The sequence below is a fragment of the Leuciscus leuciscus genome, assembly GCF_965113295.1.
Source record: "Leuciscus leuciscus genome assembly, chromosome: 6".
In the NCBI taxonomy this organism is placed as follows: Eukaryota; Metazoa; Chordata; class Actinopteri; order Cypriniformes; family Leuciscidae; genus Leuciscus; species Leuciscus leuciscus.
In genome coordinates, this window is record NC_138730.1 from 29275759 (window position 1) to 29298751 (window position 22993).

At 37.7% G+C, this 22993-nt stretch overlaps 2 protein-coding genes and 1 long non-coding RNA gene across 4 annotated transcripts in view; 2 read left to right on the forward strand and 1 right to left on the reverse strand.

The window, feature by feature from the left end:
* Positions 1–111: 111 nt before the first annotated feature.
* tmem236 (transmembrane protein 236) lies at positions 112–3051 on the forward strand. The gene is made up of 4 exons (XM_082173361.1): positions 112–459; positions 943–1015; positions 1911–2034; positions 2117–3051. The coding sequence occupies exons 1-4, from the start codon at positions 212–214 to the stop codon at positions 2731–2733; spliced, it is 1062 nt and encodes a 353-aa protein (XP_082029487.1). The 5' UTR covers positions 112–211; the 3' UTR covers positions 2734–3051.
* Positions 2683–6392, reverse strand: LOC309501324. Its single transcript, XR_014206862.1, has 2 exons — positions 5985–6392; positions 2683–5349 (listed from the first exon to the last, which is right to left on the reverse strand). It is a non-coding gene; the product is annotated as an uncharacterized lncRNA (long non-coding RNA).
* cacnb2b (calcium channel, voltage-dependent, beta 2b) overlaps positions 5243–22993 on the forward strand; it is a 35531-nt gene continuing 17780 nt past the window's right edge. The window contains exon 1 of one of the 2 annotated variants that reach the window (XM_082173347.1): positions 5243–5374. In XM_082173347.1, the coding sequence (XP_082029473.1) occupies positions 5327–5374 (48 nt within the window). In that variant the 5' untranslated portion in view covers positions 5243–5326. Of the gene's footprint in view, positions 5375–15882; positions 16462–22993 lie in introns of those variants that run through there. The other variant, XM_082173348.1, reaches the window with a different exon arrangement.

The window sequence follows — 22993 nt, forward strand, 5'->3', positions numbered from 1 at the left end:
TGGAATGACACATTTTTCTTCCATAACTCCATAAAAAGAGCAATAAGAGCAATATTCCGTGGCAATAAAAGAGCACAGGTAAGAATGCAGTGTAAGCAGTGCCAGTGTACAGAGTCCAGCGCGTTCAGTCATTCAGTGTTGTGGGAGATGCACTGGATGCATTCAGTGACGGCTCACTCGTGAGGATTTACTGAAGACTCATACTGTCAAGATGCCCTCATGGAAGACTGTCAAACTCATCCTTTATGAGCTTCTGCAGTTCGCATGTCTCTGTATTCCTGTGTTTGTAGTTATGGAGCGCTTTGCTTCAGTCATTCGACTTGTGAAGTCTAGTAACACTGCCTACTGGCTGGTGGTGGCAGCCTCTGTGGCCTATATGGCGTCTGCAACCCTGTTTGTGTGGGTTCCTTTGAAATACTTCATCCTTAAGACTCAACGGTTCTCAGAAGTGACTAACTGGTGAGTACTAACTGCTGCTTCTCCATTTTTATACGAGGCTAGTTGATCCATGAACTCTTTTATTATCCAACAGTAACTTTTTAGTTAGAATTTTCATATAAGTGAAAATGCACACATTATGTCCCCAGATTGATCGTTTCTTTTCAATTTCCACATTTCAGAATCACCGTTTTTTTATCTTCACTGTAAATGGTTCTGCGGTGTAATAACATTGTTTTAATATATTCAGTATAGTCATAAAAACTAATGATAGAATTGTGTGGGAAAATACTGAAAACGTTTAGATGAATTTAGACAACATGTCTAAAAATGTCATGTCAATTAACTATAAACCAAGCTGCATTATAAGTAAGGCACATCATGGGACCCCTCCCCCTTCTAATATGAAAAATATGAAATGATGCTCTTAATTTCTAACCTATGTCTCTTGGTTTGTGATGCTAATTGTGTTTAATAATGAAAACGCTCTTATTTCTTCTGCAGGAGACCTGTTACACTTGCATATGTGATTCTCAGCACTTTACCATGCTTTGCTATCATCATAGCCAACTCAAAGGTAATGCATTATTCAGTCTCATTAAGAAACGACTATATGAATATGCGGCAACACTTTATTTGAATGCATTTCCTGTATTAATAACAGTTAATATGCATAATTATTTTTGTAATTACATTGTAACAATGGTATATTAAAATAAAATATTATTAGAATCCATATTATCAATTACAAAAAATAAATAAAGGTTCTTCCCTGGTTCAATGTAGATTGTTTTCGATTTGCCATATGGTTATTTGGAGATTAAAATGTTTCATGTTATGTTATTAGTTCTTTAATAGGTTGATTTAAACATGACTACATTGAAGGTTTCCTGAGGACTAGAGAATAATTTGGAACTTAAAAAGGTTCTTAATGGAATCAGGCTGTAAAACGTATAACTTTTATTTTTTTAAAGTCTGTATCAATTTGAACATATACAAACACCATATGCTGTTTCTTTGTTCTGAAAGTACAAAATAAATACTGTGTGTGAGAGACATTACGGCAGTTTCGGTATGTAATAAAAACCGTAGGGCTCATCAACACGAACTTTCATAAACAGATCCTCTCTGAGGTACTCAGTAACTCACTGTCAGATTTACTATTAACCCAAAGATGGGGTATTATAGACTGTGGAATGTGAATGGAGCTGTATTACAGCCAACTTAAGTCTGGTTAAAATCACGAGGCCCGTAGTCTTCAGATGTGCATTACCTGTCAATGCATTACCAGTTTCTAAAGGGGTTCTCACGGTTTTTGATTGGTTTTTGGTGATACATCTAAAACTGATTTTGATACATCTAAAATTCATTGTCAGTCTTCCAACTCTATTTTCTCTTGGGATGCTAAAAGACTTTTTGCTCCTAGCACTTTCTTCTCTCAGCAACCTTCTGGCCTAATTATGGTTGTGCAGGTTCAGGTTGACGCTGGCATTAAGTATGACCGCTTCACTGAGCTCCCCGTCTCTCTGGTCTTGTTCTCCCTCATTTGTGTGGACATAGTGGAGAGAATTCGTCCTCTTCGTCTGACAGGACAGGGTAAGAGATAATAGCCAATAAATACAGGCCAATTAAATGATCTGTCTAAGTTGTGCTCTACCTTTATGCTCTTTTTAAAAAGCAAGCGGATTAGAGCTGGATTTTGAGATGCCGGCTCCGGTTCTGACTCACTTGGAGCAGGTGACATCAGTGTCCTCACAGCTGCAGGGTAACGGACGGGACGGCGACACGTCTCCAAGGTCGGCGGTCAGGAACGGGTCACTCTCAGGCCGTTGGGGAGACGCAGATGCGCACGGCCCGTCTCGCACCAGCAGCGCGGCATATCTCTACTCCTCTCATTCTCACTCTCACTCAGGTCCCTTTCGCTTCGTCTGGATACGAGACCCTCGGCATGACCTCTTTATGGCCACCTTCATGTTCTGGTTTGACACCGTGGAAATGATGAGGGTGGCCGGGACTGATTCGGTGTATTACTCAGCTTGGGTGTTTCCCATTTACATACTGGCTTATCTGTCCATCCTGCGTGCTGTCATAACTCCAGACAGTCCTCTGCTGGCTTCATCCAGCGTCCTTTCCCAAGATTTGCCCTTTCTGGTGGTACGCATATGCCTGGTGGGGGTCTTCGGTTACGTGACCCCCGTGCTGTACATACTAAAGAACATTCTTGCTGTGGTATCTTTTGTGTACTTTGTCTTTATGACTAAACTAAAGCTGCTGAACAAAAGAAGCATGTTCTGAGGACATTGTGGTAAAAATAGCTGAAGAAATCCATACAGATTTACAGCCCATGAATTTTAACTTGTAAATATGTTTCAGTGTCTGAATGAAAGTGTACATTTCATGATTATTATAATTTTTTTTACAGATGACCAAAACTATAGATGGATCTGAATGTTTAGTCATTCTATTAATATTTATTGAAAAAATATTGGTAAATGCTGTTTTATGTGTTAATATTTTGAGTACATTACATGTTTTAAGGCTTTCTGTTTTTTTGGTGTTTTTCTCTGCATCACAATCCATGCATTTAAAAAAATAAAAAAATGTACATTTTAATTCACTATGCCAACTGTCATTCAAATTTGTAGAATATAACATTTTATAAAGAACATCTGATATCGCAAACATTTATTGTTGGATTTTATTTCAGCATATGAGTGGAGCTATTCCATTGACTTAAGATAATGCAAGCTCATATTATGCCAGGACATGTTTTGATCATGTAAAAACTGATTGCTTTTCATAAAAAGCCTAAAGGGTAATACTTTGATTCTACTCTCACGCATATCATAAGATGCAGAGAAGCTTTTGAATTTCCATGATCAGAAATCCCCTTGCATCTCATAAATGAGTCCTCATATTGCTGCAAACCATAATTCCATCCATCATTTCTTTTTGATTTCAAGATAAATGGGCACACTTGATGTTATTGCTGTTGTCAGATACGAAGTAATGCATTTGTAACCTTAAGAGCTAAGACAGTGTGAGAGAGTTCATACAGTTCTAAATTCTTTTTACTAGATCTTAACTCTTTTACTATTTATTAAATACATTTTAATATATATCTATATTAATATTTTTAATGAATTGTAATAATAAGGATAATATGGACGTTAGTACATTTTACAAGATTTTTAATAAAAAAACAAATATTTCATTATTTTTCCAATCATTTTCAAATGATCAAATTATAATATTATTGATATATTAATTTTATAAATGTATTTTAATTATAAAGCTAATTCTAAGCTAATTCTTTTCAAACTTTTTAGTTTCAAAAATTTCAACAACAATTTTTTTTTTACTGTAAAGAACATGCATTGTCTTTAGTAGATTTTCACATAAAATTATATTACATTATACTTTTTATGTCTAGAAGTACATGTATCGTCTGTCATAAATTTTCACAGAGAATTATATGGTAATTAATACTTTTTACTTCCAAAATCAGTTTTTCCCAGCATTTTGCAATAAAACTACATGAAATGTCCTGTATATAAAATCAAATACATTTTATTAAACATCCAAACATTTTTGAAGTCTATGACCACCAGAATATTGCTTTATGTCTCGTAAGTATTCCTGAAGAAATCTCTGAATATAATATTCTTCTTTTGTCTGTCTGATGCTTATTTCAAGCCTATTTTCTCAGCTTGGCATTATTCCCATCTAACCAATGAGGTGTCATTTATTCGCTCGAAAGGAGATGATAAAAACCCATTTCTGAGTGTGACTGAATTGTTCGCCTCAGTGTGCCTCCCACAGATTTCAGAATAGAGCTTAATTTTAATTCATTCCATTTAAACTTGACAGTCAGCATGTGAACAGATGCTGCAAATGAAATTGCATGAGCTCTCGCTCGCCTCCTCAGCAGGGGACAACAGAGGGAGAGGAGACAGCAAGGACAGACACTCAGATACAGTATAAAGATAAAGAAGAGGAGTGGACTGACTGATAAAGCCCATGATGCAGAAAAGGGGCTGAGATACAATGAGAGGAAGAAGGGAGCGCATTTGAATTCAGTCTGTGTTTCTCCTGCGTTACGAGCTTCACTAAGTGCTCAAGCACGCGGTGTAGCAACCAGGAGCGAGGGAAAATGGCAAACTACAGCCACAGAAAGGACACAAGGGGGTAACACAGGTAATCAGGAGCGACACTGAGGGAAAAGAGACAGAAAGAGCCCGTATCCACAGGAGGCGAGAGCCGGGAGCGGTCGTGGAGGTAGAGAAACAGCAGACGGTGGACTCCAGCCTCCTCTGCCTGTGTGGACTGGAGACAAGGTAGCCCAGACGTGGCTCGCTTCTGGATTCTGATTGGCCGGAGTGGGCGGGGAAAAGCTGACGCAGAGAAAGTCAGGCAGGAAAATGACATTCACACCGTGTATCAATTTTAAACTCTGAGCCTGTGTCTGTCTTTGAAAAAAGGGGTGCGGTGGGAGGGGTGGGGTGGGAGGGGGGTTGTCTGGGGAGGGCATAAATAAATAAGGCGAGGAACTCAACGGGAGCGGAGCGGATCAAACAAAATCGCACACACCTGGAGCCAGCAGACTGTGAGCCTGTTGGTCTCAAGCATCAGGAGGATGTGAATCACTCACTTTGACTGACTGTATCGCATTCATCACTGTTTGTGGAGGAATGTTCGCTTTTTACACGCTCGGTAAACCGATGGACTGGACCAGAGGCTGCGTGGAACGGAGACAGTTACCTGCTGCTGTGTCTCTCATCAGACTGATGTGATGGCTGTCCCTTACAGAAAGGGAACCAGAGGCTGTGTCTCACAGAAAGAGTGATTTGGCTGCACCATCATCAGGACCCCACTGGATGTTCTCTTGATGTATTGCTGTGGTCTGGGACACTGGCGGAGAGAACAGTCCACCTATGTGAGTAACTGCAGCACGCTCAATGTGAATTCCACTGTCAGGATGCTCTTCATTGAAAATACATGATATAACCTGTAAACATACAATTTTGAGTAAATATCACAAAATGCACTTTATGTAGAACTTGAATGTGTGAAAGGGTATTGTCATTCTAAGCCTCAAAGTTTCCATTCAGTGTTTATGTATATTACGTATAAGTATAATGATAAAAACAGGGGTGAAGTTTATGTAATTAATAATGTCCTGACTGTATTGTTCTGGACTTTTATTATTTCAAAATGGCAACCTGTTCACTCAGTTGCATTGTGTGTAGAGGTCAGAACTGAATAGATCCCATGATCTACCTTCTACTACCACCACCACCACCACCACCTCCACAGTATCTCTCTGAGTTTGTCATTCATAACACTTGACGTACGAGTACGTATTTTCAGCGGGAACTCGACTCAAAACGTACAAGGTCTAAAAATATCCTTGCTGCTATTATAAGCCATGTTTTTACTGCCACCTGGGCTGCCGCATGGAGAGAAAGAGAACGAGAGTGTGTGTAAAATAACAGAATGAGAAACGCGTGAGTCACTGTGTGTGTGTGTCATGATGAATGCCTTACCTAAATCCCCCAGAGCAGGCGGAAGGGGATCACAGTCACACTGAAGCACACTGAGCTCCAAAGCTGTCAAAGCAAACAGGTAGTAAATAGGCTTATCGTGCCTCAGACCGTATGCAGTGTCAGGCGCAGACCTCAAAGTGCAAAGAAAGGAATCATAAAAAAAAGCGCCGTCTTTTACAGTAACCGCTGCGTCAGATGTTTGCAAATCCTCAGAAATGTGCCGTTGGTATTTTCGGCACAGGACGATCAATGTCTTTAGCTACGAGTAGTCAAACTGACATAGTGCGATTTGTAAGTAAAATATATTACAGCACTGCATATGATATCTATGGTTTTCAAAGAAATCACCTTGATTAGTTGTAATTTCTCAAGTAACGTTAGCCTAGTCAACATGAAATGAATGGGGGGATCATCGGTCCAGGTCATTTCAATGGGGGAAAAATGGAACTTACTTGCTCTGAAACGACTTAACTTGTGCTGATGTCACGGGTGAACATAAAGGCTGCATAGTAGGCGAAAAACAGTATGTGACAAAAGAAGCATGTCTGAATGAATTCACAGTGGCCTACTCATAAAAGAGTAGGCAAAAAGTAGACTACCCGGATGACTTCTTCCAGCGAGATTCTGACGTGACGTGTGAGGCCATGGGAGAAGATTTGTGAATGGTAGTGAAGCAACGCAACTGCTGGTAGGTGACACATAATATTTATTTTTTATTTTTTATTTTTTTATTGAACATAACAGCAAATACAGTTTAATCTACAATAACAATATCATTATAAACAGTAGACAAATAGCAAGTTCAACAAAAAATAAAGTTAAAAAAATGTAAACAAAAAATAATTTTAAAATAATTAAAAAAAAAATTATCCAGGGGTAACATATAAATTAATATAAATTCAATAGAGATAGAAATGCCTCGAGTCCCTTTTTGTTTTCATTATAAAAAAGCATAAATATTATACTTTGTGCACAATGTAACTGACTTCAAAGCTTTGGCATTGTTGGAAGAAGATATAGTACCCAAATAACATTTCACGTCATTGCAAAAAATAATAAAAAGAGGTTTGATAGACAAAAATGTACACTTGTGTACAAGAAATTTGGCTAGAAAAATAAATAGATTTACAAGAAAATACTTGTCTTTTAGATTTTTGTCAGAGTTATAAAAAACAAATAAGACATCCTTAAACCCCAAAGAAAAATTGACTAATAAAGAAGCACGTACAAATAGACAAAATTTATTCCAAAAAGTAGCTACATGAACACACTCCCAAAAAAGGTGAGGTACAGACTCGTCTTCCACTCCACAGAAGGAGCATAGCAGATCCAACTCAGGAAACATTTTTTTGCTAAAAAGATTGACTGGGTAAAATCGATGTAACAACTTGAATGATACCTCTTTAACCTTATTAGTGATTAAATATTTGTTGGATAGAGACCACACAGGTCACACATAATAATGGCGAATGTAGTACGTCCTGATTATGTACACACTCATGTAGACCTAGAACATATTTTTAGCGGTCGAGAGAAGTAATTATTCAAAATGAGTACTCAAGAGAGTATGCAATTTCGGATGCAGCCTTATATTTGTTAAGGGTAATCTGTGTTTATGTTTTTTGTTTGGGTGGGTTTTAGTTTCAGTTTTCCTAAGTTTCAGTTAGTTTATATGTTTTTTCATTGAATTGATTATCAGTTTTGCACCTGTTAATTTCGTTGATTGGTTAAGCTGCATTTCTTTCAGTTCATTAAATTGTCAGTTGTTCTGTTCATGGTTTTCTAGTTTTTGTTTTGAGTTTGAGTTGAATCATTACTGCTGTGATTAGATCCGTTTCTCATCTTTATTTGCAACAGCCGCTGACAATATGAATAAGAATAATAATAGCAATAATAATAATACATGTTAATTAGTCAAATTTGTAGGTTTTGTTCAGAATGGAATGCTAGTATACAACTTTTTGCACATAGCCTACTGTATACTACAAACTGTATATGGCCTTTTTTTAAAAGTGATAAACATTTTATAATAAACGCTTCAAGCTGCTTCGTTTTTATCACGACCACATGATTGTGGTCATCAGCAAGTGGAGTCAACTTAGCATCTTGGGTAGGCTATAAAAAACTATTATTTTGTATTTTAAATCTAGTTTTGTGAAGAAATATCCTAAATTTGGATAGTCTGATACTTAAAAGTAGTACATTGCATTGTGGGATGCAGTATTTCAGACTGTAACCTCTGTCGTATAATATTCTATGCACAGAAAATTTGCACACACTACTGTACTGCAGCAATACATGTATGGTAGTAGTATGCAATTGTTTTCCTCTGACATAGATAAGCCTACATCACATTATATGGACAACAAGTTGCAAATGCGTTTTCATGTTTACGGAAATTATTTTAGATATTTTTTATTAGAAAACAAGACTAAAGAGATTATGTGAAGTGGGTTTTTCCCCACCAAACTCTATTTTTGTCTTCAGTATAGAGCAGGACAGCGTGGGGAGCTCTGTGTGATATATTGATGTGTTGAATGTATTGAACTTTCATGTTAAGCCTCTGAAGTGCACTTGGGAGGTGCGGCCTGTTCCAATTGCTTGCCATGTGTTCTTGGTTTCTGTTGTATCACCTAACATGGATTATACGGCAAGTATTTGTGTCTAAAAGACACAATTTAGATTTCATCCAGGCTCACATGAGATCTCTTGCAGACACATTTACCACTTTTCTTGACAAAAGGCTCTAGATGTGATCAAACGTTATACCTTATACTGTTTGTTTTTTGTGTGATAATTTTTTTTGTTAGATGTGATTCATATAAGTGTGATATTGTGAGGAAACTGACTTAATCCATTATAGTTTCATGAAGAAATCATTAAATGGAATTGCTGTCACTTAGCAGTTGAACTTGACAAGGTGAAGTATTAAGGCTTTAATATGAGTGGAAGGGTTTGAAACACGGCCTAGTTCAGCTTTGACTTTAATGTTCTTCCAATACGACGTTCAACTCTTGTTTTTCTTTGGCAGATATTGATCTTGAGTGAACTTGAATTATATTAAGTGTTTATCTGGCTATTGGCAGTGGCTAATGGAAGAGAACCCGTTTCTATCATATTCTGCCAGAATACTGGAGACAGGATGGCAGCGGATGAAGGACATGCCTCTGTTAATGCCAATTTCTGGCATTGACATACACCACATAATTTAAATGAAAAGGTTGAGCAAACCCATTCTATTTTGTTTGATAAGCCATTTCCCTCACTCTGAGTGTTTTTTTAACAGTTCGTAGAGTTGACAGACGCCCCTCCAAAAACGTTTGATTAATGTACACATGAAACTTTAGCAATGGGCTCATGTATTTCATAACCCTTTGGAACGCTGAGTATTTTATTATTTTATGTGAAGAATCATGTGTCACATGAGTGTCAAAGCTGAGGAGGTTTTGAATGAAGGAAATTAATGTAGGCACCAGTACAAAGTTTTAAGCTTCACCAAGGGCGTAGATTTGGTTTGAACATTGGGGGTTCAAGAGTAAACAGTTTTAGCGGGGTCCCCTTGTTAGAATTATTTATTTACAAAATGTTAGGTTACCTATCATCTACACGTGCAAAGTTGGTTGATAACTGCAATTAAGTGTATGCAATTAATTTTCTTATACTTAAAATGTTTAGACCTATTTATTTATTTATTTTGTGGTCAAAATCGACCTCAGTAACTACACTAAATTAATTGCAATTAATTGCACCTCCCAATTAATTTAGGTGCAAGACGATATTTTCTCTTTTTCTCTTCAGTCTTTTTAGATTATGTGGCTGTTTGATGTTTCTATAGCATTTTAAAGTAGTAAGAAAGGAGAAAGGAGCGGCTTGTGCAAATCTTATCGCACTTTTGGAAACTCCTGCTTTTGGAACTTTTTGTTTTCGTTACATGGTATAAATATTGGAGTTGTACTTGCTAGTTTTTGGTTATTATATTTTACCTGTATATTATCTTAAAAATTTTGTGATAAAAAAATAGTCCATTGCAATGTACAGAATAATCCCAATAATCCCAATTGTCCCTTGACATCTGATTGGCCACCCCAAAATTTAATTTGCTATACTGACAGTTCGATGCTGATTGAAACTCAACGTTGAGTATTAAGAGAAAAATTTACATTAGTTGCAAGATACATAAGATTAAGTATAAAGAAGGTTGCACCCTGTACTAGAAGTGAAGAGCTGTTCAAAAACCCTGCCAGAGCGCCATTCGCATACTTTTCCATTAAAATACATTATAGTATTTTCACAAAAAAAATGTCAGCGTTGGTCAGATCTGTTTAATTTGTTGTTACTACCAAACTTATTACAGAATAAACCTATCATATTTACAAAGAGAAGGCTAGTATTAGTTGATGGTTATGAAAAGCATACCGTGCTGTTTTGCTGCACTCAATGCTTTGACCTATTCCAGAGGCAGGACAGGGAGTGTTTTGAACTGTGTCGTAGGATTATGAGCATTGCTCATCCTGTTTTAGAGAGACATACAATCTGTCTGACAACACTGGGCAGGACGTGCCCTGTGCTCCACCTTATTCTTTATATCATTTTAAATCTCCTCTCCCAGCTGTTGGGTGGGCTGGATTGGCCGCTCACGAGTTCCTGCCTCCAGTACTATGGGGCGGAGCATCATCCAGATGTTACGTTGCATATCCATGCAGTATTATAATGCATTGCCGGGCAGAGGGGCTGAGGAGGGAGAAAATGATAGAGACAAGAAGATCAAACTTTGTAGTTTTCTTCATGTTATGGTCATGTCAGCTGCTGTATACATCATGTAGGTGGTGGCCAATGGCCACTGTGTATCATATCAAAGCCTAACTTCGGTGGGACCAGACACCAGCGCAAATGGGCCACAGATCTCAGAGGTGAATTTGGAACTTGAGGGCATCAGTCGCCGGTTCTCCTTCTCCTCTTTGCAGAAATGCCGAGAACTCTTAAGAATAAAAACGTCTCTTGGGTGAGTACTGTCTGAAACTAAAAGGGTAAGCCCTAAGGTTCATTGTAAGTGTATGTCTAGGTAAATTGTCATTCAAGGCACATGGATTTCGTTGGGACATTTGGCTTTAGATGGGACTGAGCTCTTTATTGACACTGTGTGAGGGCCAGTTTGTGGTTATAATAATGTGACTGTCAAATGTTTTTTTGGTTTTTTTAAACATGGTCCTCATTAGCATATAAAGGGAGCGGCCCATCAAAGCCCACAATGTAAAATATAATTTAGTTTGACATTATTAGCATGATGATCTTGCGAAAGTGGTTTGAGGTTTGAAAACGCTGCTCAGCGAGACTAAAAATTGCTCCATGGTCCCTGAAGACCCTATAAATTTGATTTATAATGCCATATTCAAACAGATGTGCAGGGAAAGATGCTTTCATGCCAGGACGCATTTCAAACAGGCATAATGAGTGACCTGAATGCTGTTAAGAACAAGGATTACTGAGAAAAAAAAAAAACTCCCAGAAACACAAAATAAGCTCTTCTGGAGTATTGTAAAGTAGACAGTTACATAGCCAACATTTTAGGTACAAAAAAGAGGCAGATATTCTAGTTGGTACTGGGCTAAATTTGATTTATCATTAAAGTCGGCAATACCTCTATTGAATCCCTCAGAAAGTTCATATAAACTTACGAACTCTGCTTTTTAAAGGGATAGTTCACCTGGTCCTGTTTGACACAAAACAAGATTTTTTGGACCCCATACTTTCATTGAATGGATATAGTTAAAACATGCATGCTGACTTTTTTTTTTTTTTTTTTTTTAAAGAAAAAAGATAATCAAACAGGTTTGAGATGACATGAGGGTATGATGACAGAATTCTTATATTTGGATGAAGTGTCACTTGTCACCAAGAACGAAGGATCAGTGGGTTAGGGTTTTGCAGCCTCTCACCGAAAGGCTGATCATTTCTGCTGTGATTGTAAGGTCAGACAGATGTTTGGCTTCCAGCTGGATGTGTTTGTGTGTGTGAGGTTGAATGGACGAGATGAGAGAGGTGCTGAAGCTGGAACTCCAGCAGTGCGTGTCTGCCTAGTTGTGCCCTTCTGAGAAGTGTATTACTGAGCATGGCTTTACACTGCACACACCCCTCTGTAAGAGGCTTATAGATTCACTGTGTGTGTGTTTTTGTCTGTGTGTGTGTATGAAAAGCGTAATCCAACTGCATGTGCTTTCACATGCATAAAGTATCAATGCATGTTTATTGTGTGTAATATTCATGTATGTCTAAATGTGCAGGTCTATAAAATAATAATTTGATAAACAGGCAAAGAGCTGTGTCCCTATTTTGATTGCATTGTAGGCTAAAGCAATCTATACTTAGACAATGTAGCAGACATGTTTATAGTCAACGGACACTCCACAGAAATTCAGTTAGTGTGGCTGACGTAAAGTGTCTCGCGCTAAGATTTGTCAACGAGTAATTTAGTAAATGCATCTGTTGACTCATAGAATGATCATGACTGCTTGTGCGTGTATGTGTGTGGGTTGATGACATTTAAAAGAGAGAAACATTAAAAAAGGATGGTTGTATTGTTCATACTCTTGGCTACTACACAATTTTTTTGTAATTTTTACTTGGTTAGATGATAAAAATGTAATTTTGTAAGAATCTAAAGAAATGAAAAGAACCATATATATTCATTTCCAGTGAGTACTCGAGCATTTGAATTAAATATTGGTTAATAATTAATGTTTGTGTACATTTTATAAGAACACAGAATGCATCAACATTTACTCTTGTGGCATTGAACATTATGACCAATTCCATTATGATTTTCATGACTATTTAATTGCCTAATATATTTGATAAATATGCATATAAACAGAAAATAACAGTAACTGGAGGCACAATATTTATTGTCTTGCATGTATGGTTCTGATCCACTTTTTCACTTTTTTATTTGCAATGTTTGAGTTAGTGCTGCTTTCCCATTGTTTTTTTGTATTTGACTTCTTTATAGGATGCTATCTAGAGTTTCCCTTACTTCTATCAAAACAAGTTTACAAGATACATGCAAACACTGAAGACAAATGCGCATCCTAAAAGAGTCTCTCTCTCTCTCTCTCTCTCTCTCTCTCTCTCTCTCTCACACACACACACACACACACACACACACACACACACACACACACACACACACACACACACACACACACACACACACACACACACACACACACACACACACACACACACACACACACACACACACACACACACACACACACACACACACACACACAGGATCACCATTGCTTACTCACAGGTGTACACCTTTAATACTCTGTCATCTGATTAGTGCCATATATAGGTCATCTAGAAAAATGTAGTGGTATTTAGTGGGCTATAATGTTAGTCTATCTATAGTAATTATAATTGTTTGTATATAAAAATAATAGTGTCTACAGTATTTCCAAAAGCTATGTATCCGAGTCAGACTGCAGTATTTTGGTGCAAATTCACCTTTTACTTGGTATAATGGCTATGTAATATTTGGCCCAGTGTTTGCTCCATGTGTCATGCTGGTGAATCATACTCCTGCTGTTGTTTATGCATTTAAAATGTCCAATTTTCTGTCATGTTTTGTTGTGTGAATAAAAATATCTGATTTTAAGAACATTTTGATACTTTTGTACAATAAACAGTTTTACGCAACTGTTAGTTCCGGTCATATTTGATTGTTCAAGTGGCGATCTATTATGCTTATATTACAGTCCATGAACAATTGGCCTTTTCACTGTGGAATTATTATTATTAATATCATTATTATATATAAGTGACTTTTTCTATAGGTTACACCATTTCACCAGTAGGTGGCGACAAGTGACTAATGTGAGGGAATCATTCCATCATCCGCCCAAACACTTTCAGTCAGGCCTGTAAAAAACAACACTTTCATTCAGGAATAATTGGAATAGCGTTATGGCAGAAATGGTAAAAGTAGTGTTCTAGTATGCAATTTCGAATTCAGCCAATGTCTTCATAATTTAGTAATTGAATCATTTACTCAACCTGATTCGTTTAGTAACTCCTGTACTAGGTGTAGCTTGGAGGCTCGAAGCATTTCATTCTGAAGGCTAGTAGCCTTTTGGAACTATTTTATTCTTGAGGACCACATTTTTGTGTACTCCCTAATATAGTAAAACATGACGAAAATCGATTTGTGACATTTGAAGCGACCCCCGCCATTTGAAACTCATATCTGACAAGTCATGATTTAGTTAATTGGGACCTGAATTAACTTAAAGGGGACATATCATGCTAAATGCACTTTTTTAGCCCTTAAATGCATTTTGTTGTATATTTGGAGTGTTTAGAAGTACAGAAAAGATGAAATTATTCTCTTCAGGTGCTTCGTTGATATCTTTATATTCTGTTTCGGTCATATTTTTCAACCGGTTCAGATTTTTCTGTTATCTATGACGTTTTTTGAACTATCACGTCACAGTATTTGCAGCGGAACTGCCAAATAAGGACATTGACTTCCGGCCCAACACTTCGAGCAATCCGCCATTATTATTTCTCGCTGCAATTTTGTAGTCCAAGCTAAAGGATGCAGAAGTTACGAGAGGGTAAGTTAAAATGTTCGGTTGTTGGATGTAGTAACCCACACGCTTCATTACACCGTCTAATTTAGATGAACTGCCGCGCTTGTGACAGGAGCATGTTTAACTGAAAGAACGAGCAGAGAGAGAGACCCGGTCGCGCGCGCGCTCACTCTCTCTCTTCAGAGCCAGGCGAAAGTGTAAACAAGACATCACCGTCTCCAAACTAGACGCTGTCTTGCTCTCTCTCCCTCGGACATATTAATCAAAATAAATCGACACGGTGGTAAAAGGTCGGAAGACCAAAGTTTCATGTGTAAATACAGTACACACCATTGCGATACATCCATATGAAGACGTTGTTCTGCAGGTTCGTCGTCTTCATTTTCATCTCGCTCCGGCTCTGGCTCGAACATGTAAGGCTGGCTGGACAAGTCTTCCGTTGTTGACATTTTGTTAATAACGTGTGTATAAAAGTTTCTGTGCGCTAGATAATCCTATCTCTGCTACCAGACTACAAAAATGGCCGAACGGGGTGGAGTTGAACCGAGTGTCACCGCTACAACCTGGAGAAGGGGCGGGGTATGAAGTGTCTCAATATTATTTAAAGAGACCGCACCAAAACGAGTTGCTTTCAGAAGCACATTAGAAAAGGGGTAAAAAAGGGGCCTGTGGAGCTATAATAATGAGGAATTCAGACCCAAGCATTGCAGTTCCGCTTTATATAGACTACAAATGTATGATTTATATGTAAAAAGGAACAATTTAAAAGCATGATATGTCTCCTTTAAATGTACCCCTTATTTTAAATACACTGATATCAATAGGCCTGCAAGATTAAGTTTAGTTGTAAAGTTAAGATTTTTTGGGGGTTAAAGGGATAGTTCACCCAAAAATGAAAATTACCCCATGATTTACACACCCTCAAGCCATCCTAGATGTATATGACATTCTTCTTTCAGAAGAAGAATACTATCGGAGTTATATTAAAAAATGTCCTGGCTCTTCCAAGCTTTATAATGGCAGTGAATGGCCGTGTCTGTTTTGAAGTCTATAAAAGTGCATCCATCCATGATAAAAGTAATCCACATGGCTCTGGGGGGTTAATAAAGGCCTTCTGAAGTGAAGCAATGCGTTCGTGTAGCTTCTGCCGGAAGCTATTGTACTTTTATCATGGATGGATGCACTTTTAGGGACTTCAAAACAGAAACGGCTATTCACTGCCATTATCTTGGAAGAGCCAGGACATTTAAAAAAATATATATGTAACTCCGATTGTATTCGTCTGAAAGAAGCATGTCATATACACCTAGGATGGCTTGAGGGTGAGTAAATCATGGTCTAATTTTCATTATCCCTTTAACATCGTTATCTCCATGTAAAAAAGGTTATGTCTACGAATTGTACTTACGAATATATCCTACCTTATATACAGAATATCAGTTTTGCTAATCGCGCGGGTTTGCAGCTCGTGTTTGGAGCAACAGATGCCACTATGTGGAATAAAGCCCTTCAAAGCGGGGGAGGGTGGAGGAGTAGTGTGGCAAACTCCACTCACAGCGAGAGACTCTCACATTGCTTGTGTGTCCACTCATGGAGAGACTTTCGGTCCTCATCGTTTGCGACAACTATCAGATAAACCTGAGGCTCGCGACGTTATGAATTTCACAACGCGCAAAACATGCCGTAAAACCTGCTTAGGGTTCATCTGACAAAGTTGGCTGGCTGTCCTGGGACGGAACAGATTAAAAGGGATAGTACATGGATATTTCTCAGTCGTTGGTCAATCTCGGCTGTGAGCGCACAAAATTGACCACTACTTAAGCTGTTAATCGTGGAGAAACGAAAAGAGAAACGAGCAAGTGGGCATGCCACCCAAGAAAAAGGTAAAACATCTTCTGTGTTAGTGCATTTGTGTGTGTGAGGGAGTGATGATGAGGTAGACATGAGAGTGTCATAGGAGAGTGCCATCTGTTGCTTTCAACTGTAATCCATGTGAGCTTGAGCTGCTCTGCATCATTGCTTTTATGTACCACGGAGAATATACTGCGTGTGCAGCAGTGGGGTACAGAAAGACTACCTATGCTGGATGTTTTCTGTCAAACGAAAAATAGTGCTGAAAATGTAACCTCCACGTGACATGTTGCGCAATCATTGCAATGCTGAAAGTGATGGAATTGTGCTGAGCAGTGTTATGAACGTAATCCTTTTCCAATTGTCAGGATTACAAAACTCAGCTGTTTCTCAAATGATCTCTAAATATAGAACAGGTGTGGGTTTTTGTGTGTGTATTTTTTGGGTAAAATCCTGGATAACTGTCATGTTCTCGTCAGCTTTACTAGATGCCTAAAACACTTGACCTGGCAAAGGGGCATTAAACTAGTCCCCCTTGTTTGTTTCTAATGCACACACACACACACACACACACACGCACACGCACACGCACACACACACACGGATAACTGGTTTGATCTTGACCTGGCAAAGGGGCATTAAACCCCCTTGTTGGTTTCTAATGTATGTATATATATATATATATATATATATATATATATATATATATATATATATATATATATATATTTGTGTGTGTGTGTGTGTAAAAACAATATACATTAAGTGGACAAGATAAAAAGGAGATAAGAGAAAAATACTTGTTTTTAGATTTCATGTTAAATTAAGTTTATTTTTCTTACCCAGTTGGCAAAAATAAGTAAATAAACTCAACAAGATTATTTTCTTAAACAAGTTCCTAATTTATTTTTGCTTGTCATGTAACCTCGTTTTATGCGTTGATAGTTTTCGAAGATCTTTTTACTAGAAAAACAAGATTGTTTAAAAAAAATTGAAGATCAAAAACTTTTGTCAGTCATGCACATTTTTTGTTGTTGCAATGTCCATGTTTTGTAGCTGCAGGTTGGTGAGGACGTGTGAAACTGTCTCTGTCTGCAGTGTTGTCCGCTGGACAGAACGAGTTTGTATTTGTCTCTTTCTCTCCAAATCCTGGATTGACGCATGCCATCTTAATCTCCTTACAGAGAAGCAATCATGTGGTCCAGGAGCAACAGCCAGAAAGAGAGACGTACTGTCCACGAGTGTAGCTTGGCCTAACGTCTCTCCCACAGTTCTCATAGAGGGCTGTTTTTTGTGTTTAGTATGCCTACAGAATGGGCCGTATCTGTACATTAGCCCCAACTAGTGTTAAAGGTGCTCTAAGCGACGTTGGTTAATGTCACTTCTTGTTGAGGTTCGAAGTATTGTCAAACAAAACGGAGGCTAGCTCGACCCTCCCTCCTCCTCATCCCGTCCCCTCCCCCTCCCTTCCGTGCTTCCTGAAACAGTCATGAACCATTTAGGAAAAACAGCAAAAACAGAGCCACCTGAATGTTGGATTGGAAGCCCTTCTGCCGTCAGAGTTCTCGCCACCTTTTGAACGCTTTTCCGATGTAAATTCGGGACTTCGCGTTCCTTCTCCTTTTCCCTATTCTTTGTTATTTGTTTTATTTGCTCTTTGTTTGTGTGTCGGCCATATCAAAATAGGTATGGTTGTTAGGACATCTCTCCTCTAGCTAACTTCCCTCCTTGTGCTTCTCTCTCCTCCACTCCCCACACCCTCCTTCATGTGCACGCGCACTAACCCCCCAAACCCCACCCCTCAAATCATTCTTGTCGGTTATTGGCTGGAACACTGTTTGTTATGTTTCATTGTCCAGGCTGGGCCAGTTTGTTTTTCTTGCCGTTTGTGGAGCCTGGGCTGTCTACAGAGACCGCGTTTTTTACAGTGTGTTCAGGGGAAAGGCAGCTAGTGGATAGTGAGGAGATGGAGGAGAGGAGAGGAGACGCGTGACATCGCTAAGAGCACCTTTAAGATGATATAAAAATACAGGTTGACATTGTCCTTGTCCACCAGGGTAAAACATTATCAATGGGATTGAGTCAAAAAAAGCCTTAGAGCGAGTTCCTGTTTTATTTAACATTTGATTTGTATATATTTGAAGGGAGTGTTATTGAATGCTTTGTATGCAGTGTTTTCTATAGGAAAACTCTAAAATCATCTCTTAAAACTGATAAATGTGATAAATACTTCTTATCATTTAACATAGCGACCAGTTATTCTAGCAGAGCCTTTTTCGTACTATGATATATTGTGTGTTATTTAAGGTGGAGAGGTGCCACTTCTAGTATTACAGAATTATAAAATTGATAAGACATTCTTCACTGTACTTGCATGTTTATATATCTATTTCTAGATGATAGCATCACTTACTTACAAATTACAAGTTTAAATTGTAAAAAAAATCTATACAGTCATTACTTTATAGTGCAGAAACTGTAACATTTGGCTTAGCAATGAATACAGATCAGTTGAATACCTGGGCGACCTGCCAGAGCTCATTTAGCAACAGTCAGGAAATCTTAATCTTATAGTCTTAATTAGATTAGGACTCAGTTTCGAATAAGAAAGTGTGCTGCTCCACCATCCACAGATTTGTCCTCAGTTTTGTCTACTCAGAGCTCATGAAATCCTCACCCATACATTCACCTGAGGCTGAACTTAGCTTTGAATCTATTTAATTAAACTCTCAGTTGTAATAAAGCATATAGTGTTACTGTCTGAAGTCATTTTTCAGAGAGAATATTTTTCACTGCATTTGTGGCTCCCGCTGTACTCCCAGTGTTGAAGTAAAAGGTGCTGACTCACTAAATGGATCTGACCCAAATCTTATGACATGTTCTGTGGTGCGGTAGCAGGAGTCACACAGGTTGCAGTAGGTGGATGTTGGAGTTCGGCCTAGAACTCAAACCATTATAGCACTAGACTAAACAAAATCCACTATGTGAGACTGTTACGTACTTGTGGCTATTAATCACAATCTTTTACTTATCCTAATTATTAAAAAACACAACACAATTAAGTTGTTTGTATGAATTAAAAAACCCTTTCATTACTACTTATTTTAATGAATAGAACAATGTATTGTACTTTAATAGGAAATCTAGATTTTAAAAGTCATGCACCTCATAAGAAATTTACTGCATAGCCAGCACATTTCCTTTTCTTGAGGTTTCCATAGCAACGTCTGTTCTCGCCTCTATCCCTTACAGCTTTTAATGCAGGCACACACACAGTCCTCGGTTGCATTGATAAAATACTGATAGAAGGAATTTTCCTCATTTGTATTTCATAATATCCTCAATCTGAGTTACGTTTATAGTAAATGTTTGGAACAAGTGAATGTTTCATCCAATTTCATTAATTGTAACTTTACATTTTTTTCATAAGGTGTCATACTTGTTTGGAAGTTAACAAAACTCATATAAAACCAGCTGCAATAATTGGTAATCTCTCCTTTGTTCTCTATTTTCAGCAATAATTTGTTGACCCAGTGTGTTTGGACAAATTTTCTTTGCCATGTTTGAATATGTGCCATTCAGACAATCACTGAATTTACTTTAACATACAGTGCTGTGACTTAGGGTCTTAGAAAATGTATTATTTATTTAAAATACAGTAATGCAAATGATGACTGTCATGTCTGTTCAATCAGTCAAGTATTATAAAAAGTGTAGTAAGAATTTACATTAAGTCAAGTCAAGTCACCTTTATTTATATAGCGCTTTTTACAATATGATTCAGTGAAAACAGGAAAATAATGCAAAGTTTATTTCGGCTGTACAGAAGAAAATAGTGTCATTGTCCAGCATAGTTCAGTTTTGATTCATTCCAGTTGTAAAAATCATTAGTTATAAATTTAGAAATTAGAGAAAACAGTGATGTCATCTTCCAGCTCAGTTCAGTTCTCATACCATAGTGTCAATGCATTTAGATCAATAATGTTGAATATTAAGTTAGTTGGCCACACTTGGTCCACTAAGTGTTATTTGTCCTCTAATTTAAAAAGTGCACCACTTAGCAGCACTCTTTTGATATTTTATTGATGATGCCCTAAAACTACCAACATACTTTTTATTGCAATCTGTGAATATTTGTCAAGAAATTGTACATTTTTCGTTCTGGTTTTAAATACATTTTCTTTGTTGTGTTGTGGGAAAAGTAGTTCACCAATTTCCTTTTTAGTGTAAGTTTTCTCAAAGAATGTAGAAATAACATCATATACAGTTTTATATTTAGACAATAGACACCTGTGAAAATACAAATCACAGTTTCTAAATTATTATAATGACTATAATTTCCCATATTGGCCCTGTGAAAACTAAGCATGGAACTCTTTGGAGGAGGCAGGTCTTCCTGATGTAAAGTGAGTGCATCATTCCACTGTTACTGTAACAATATCATATTAGCGGCAGACTGATAGTGTATGTTTTGCTACATTAAGAACTGGATAATTTGCAACATGCCAGACACTTCTTAAAGAGATTGTCTAACCATCTGTACATGAGCTGAATCTAAAGCCTATTTGGGTGATGCAGCAGGACAATGACCTAAAACACCAAATCTGCTCTAAACTGTTTAAAAGAATTAGTTTTTTTGGAGCAGCCTAGTCAAAATTCTGACTTGCTATTGAAAACGGTCTAGTCTCTAAGAGTTTGTTCAAAGCATCATGGCAAAGACATTACTTAAATAATACATTAAAATAAATCATTAAAATCATACATTAAAATAAATCATTAAAATCATACAGTCTATTCTCTTTGTGCAATATTACATTTGGTTTGGTTTGTTTAATGGCAACCATTAGTTCTCCAAAGAGGAATAACACTAAAATGCCACTGTAGGTCGGATAAGGGAATTCAAATTTGGCTAGCTGTCACTCAATTTGTTGGTTGTTAATTTGGGTTTGGAATAATAAATCAATCACAAGCCCATCTGTAATGTACCTATGAAGATAAAGGAACACTGAAGTCTAGAATTTGGTGTCCAAAAAAGTTCTCGTCACAAAATTTCTCTGCAGTTGCTTTGTAGATTTTTTTGCATAACATGGCAGTACCTTGAACAATGACTAGATAGAAAAGAGACGGTCTGATCGCTGGCTCAGAAAAATAAGCTATTCCCTTTCAGTATTGTGGAGAGGCATCACACTTTAATGATTCGAATCCCCACTAAACTCTGTGGTTGGAAAAGAGCATCTTGGTGAGCGTGGCATTGGTTAATAATTCAGCAGCGTTTTGTACTGCTCTCTCCATGACATTGACTTGCAGGAGAGGCGGCACTGAGTGAACAGATGTCTATGGCAAACATGAGTAAACAAAAGCGAGCACCTCTACATGACTGTGCCTATGGGAACCCAATTATCCCAGTCTCCTCAATTCCTTATTTTATTCCCTCCTTTTCTCAATCTTGTTTCACCACCTTCTCTGTTAATTAGCCTCATATCTTCCAGCTGCTGCATGCCCTTGAGTCAGTTTATCCAAGCCTGTTTGTTTTAAACACTCACACAATATTCATTAATAATAACATTCAAGCTCATATTGATGTTCTTTCTAGACTTTATGAAACACTTACACCATTTGCAACTTTAATTAACATTTTGCTTTGATGTGATCATTTCATGTGCAATCTCATTTTGTCGTTGCTGGATCCATGCTGGATCAGGCTGGTTTGGTGCTGGTCTAGCTAGTAAAATGGTATAGGCATGCTGTTTATCAGCACTCCAGCATCCAAAACACAACAGCTGTTGAACACCATGCTGGTGACCAGTAGTTCTGGTCTTGTCGGCAAGGTTATCAGCCTTATATTAAGGTCAATATGACGTTGTCAGACTGCGCAGCACCAGTGTCTCTCGAGGGGCTTGTCACTGTGCCATTACTGTCAGCATGTTAGAGTGCATGTGAGCATGTGTAGGTGTGCCTTTGGGAGAGTGTGCTAGAGTGAGGCTCATCATGACTTCTGCTGACATTGTGAAACTCTTTTCAACTTAAAATTTTAACGCTTATTCTAGAAATGGACTGATTCTTATAGTAATGAGAGTATCTAAAATGTTATTCTCATATGCACATATCTAGTGACATAATATGCTAAAGTTAACCAAGTTAATTAGGCTAGAGGATTGAATATTTATATATAGTCATAATATTGTTTTGCAGTTTTTGCTTAAACAAATATTCTGATTAAAGACATGTAGAATACAAGAAGTAGGTTAGGAAAAATTAAAGTGCCCCTGTTATGCTTTTTCGGATATTAGCTTTCCTGTAGTGTGTAATATAGCTTGTTGTGAATGTAAAAGGTCTGCAAAGTTTCAAATATCAAAATGCACGATAAATGGAGTTATAGTCTCCCAAAAGAAAGAACTGATTCCGAACTGTCTGGAAGAGTTGTCAGTAATTCGAGTCATACTTCCTACTCAAACCTGGTTTGTAATAAATAGGCATAATGCCAGCCTCATTGTCTGCTCGCAAATAATGTCTACTTTGACCCGCCCTCAAACACTGTTGTTGTAGCTGAGGCCTGGAAGAGTT

Excerpts from the sequence above, each read along its gene's own strand:
- tmem236 (XM_082173361.1), top strand. The coding sequence starts at position 212 with ATGCCCTCATGGAAGACTGTCAAACTCATCCTTTATGAGCTTCTGCAG. Across the intron at positions 460-942 it reads TTCTCAGAAGTGACTAACTG|GAGACCTGTTACACTTGCAT; the intron begins GTGAGTACTAAC and ends TTTCTTCTGCAG. Across the intron at positions 2,035-2,116 it reads TCTTCGTCTGACAGGACAGG|CAAGCGGATTAGAGCTGGAT; the intron begins GTAAGAGATAAT and ends CTTTTTAAAAAG.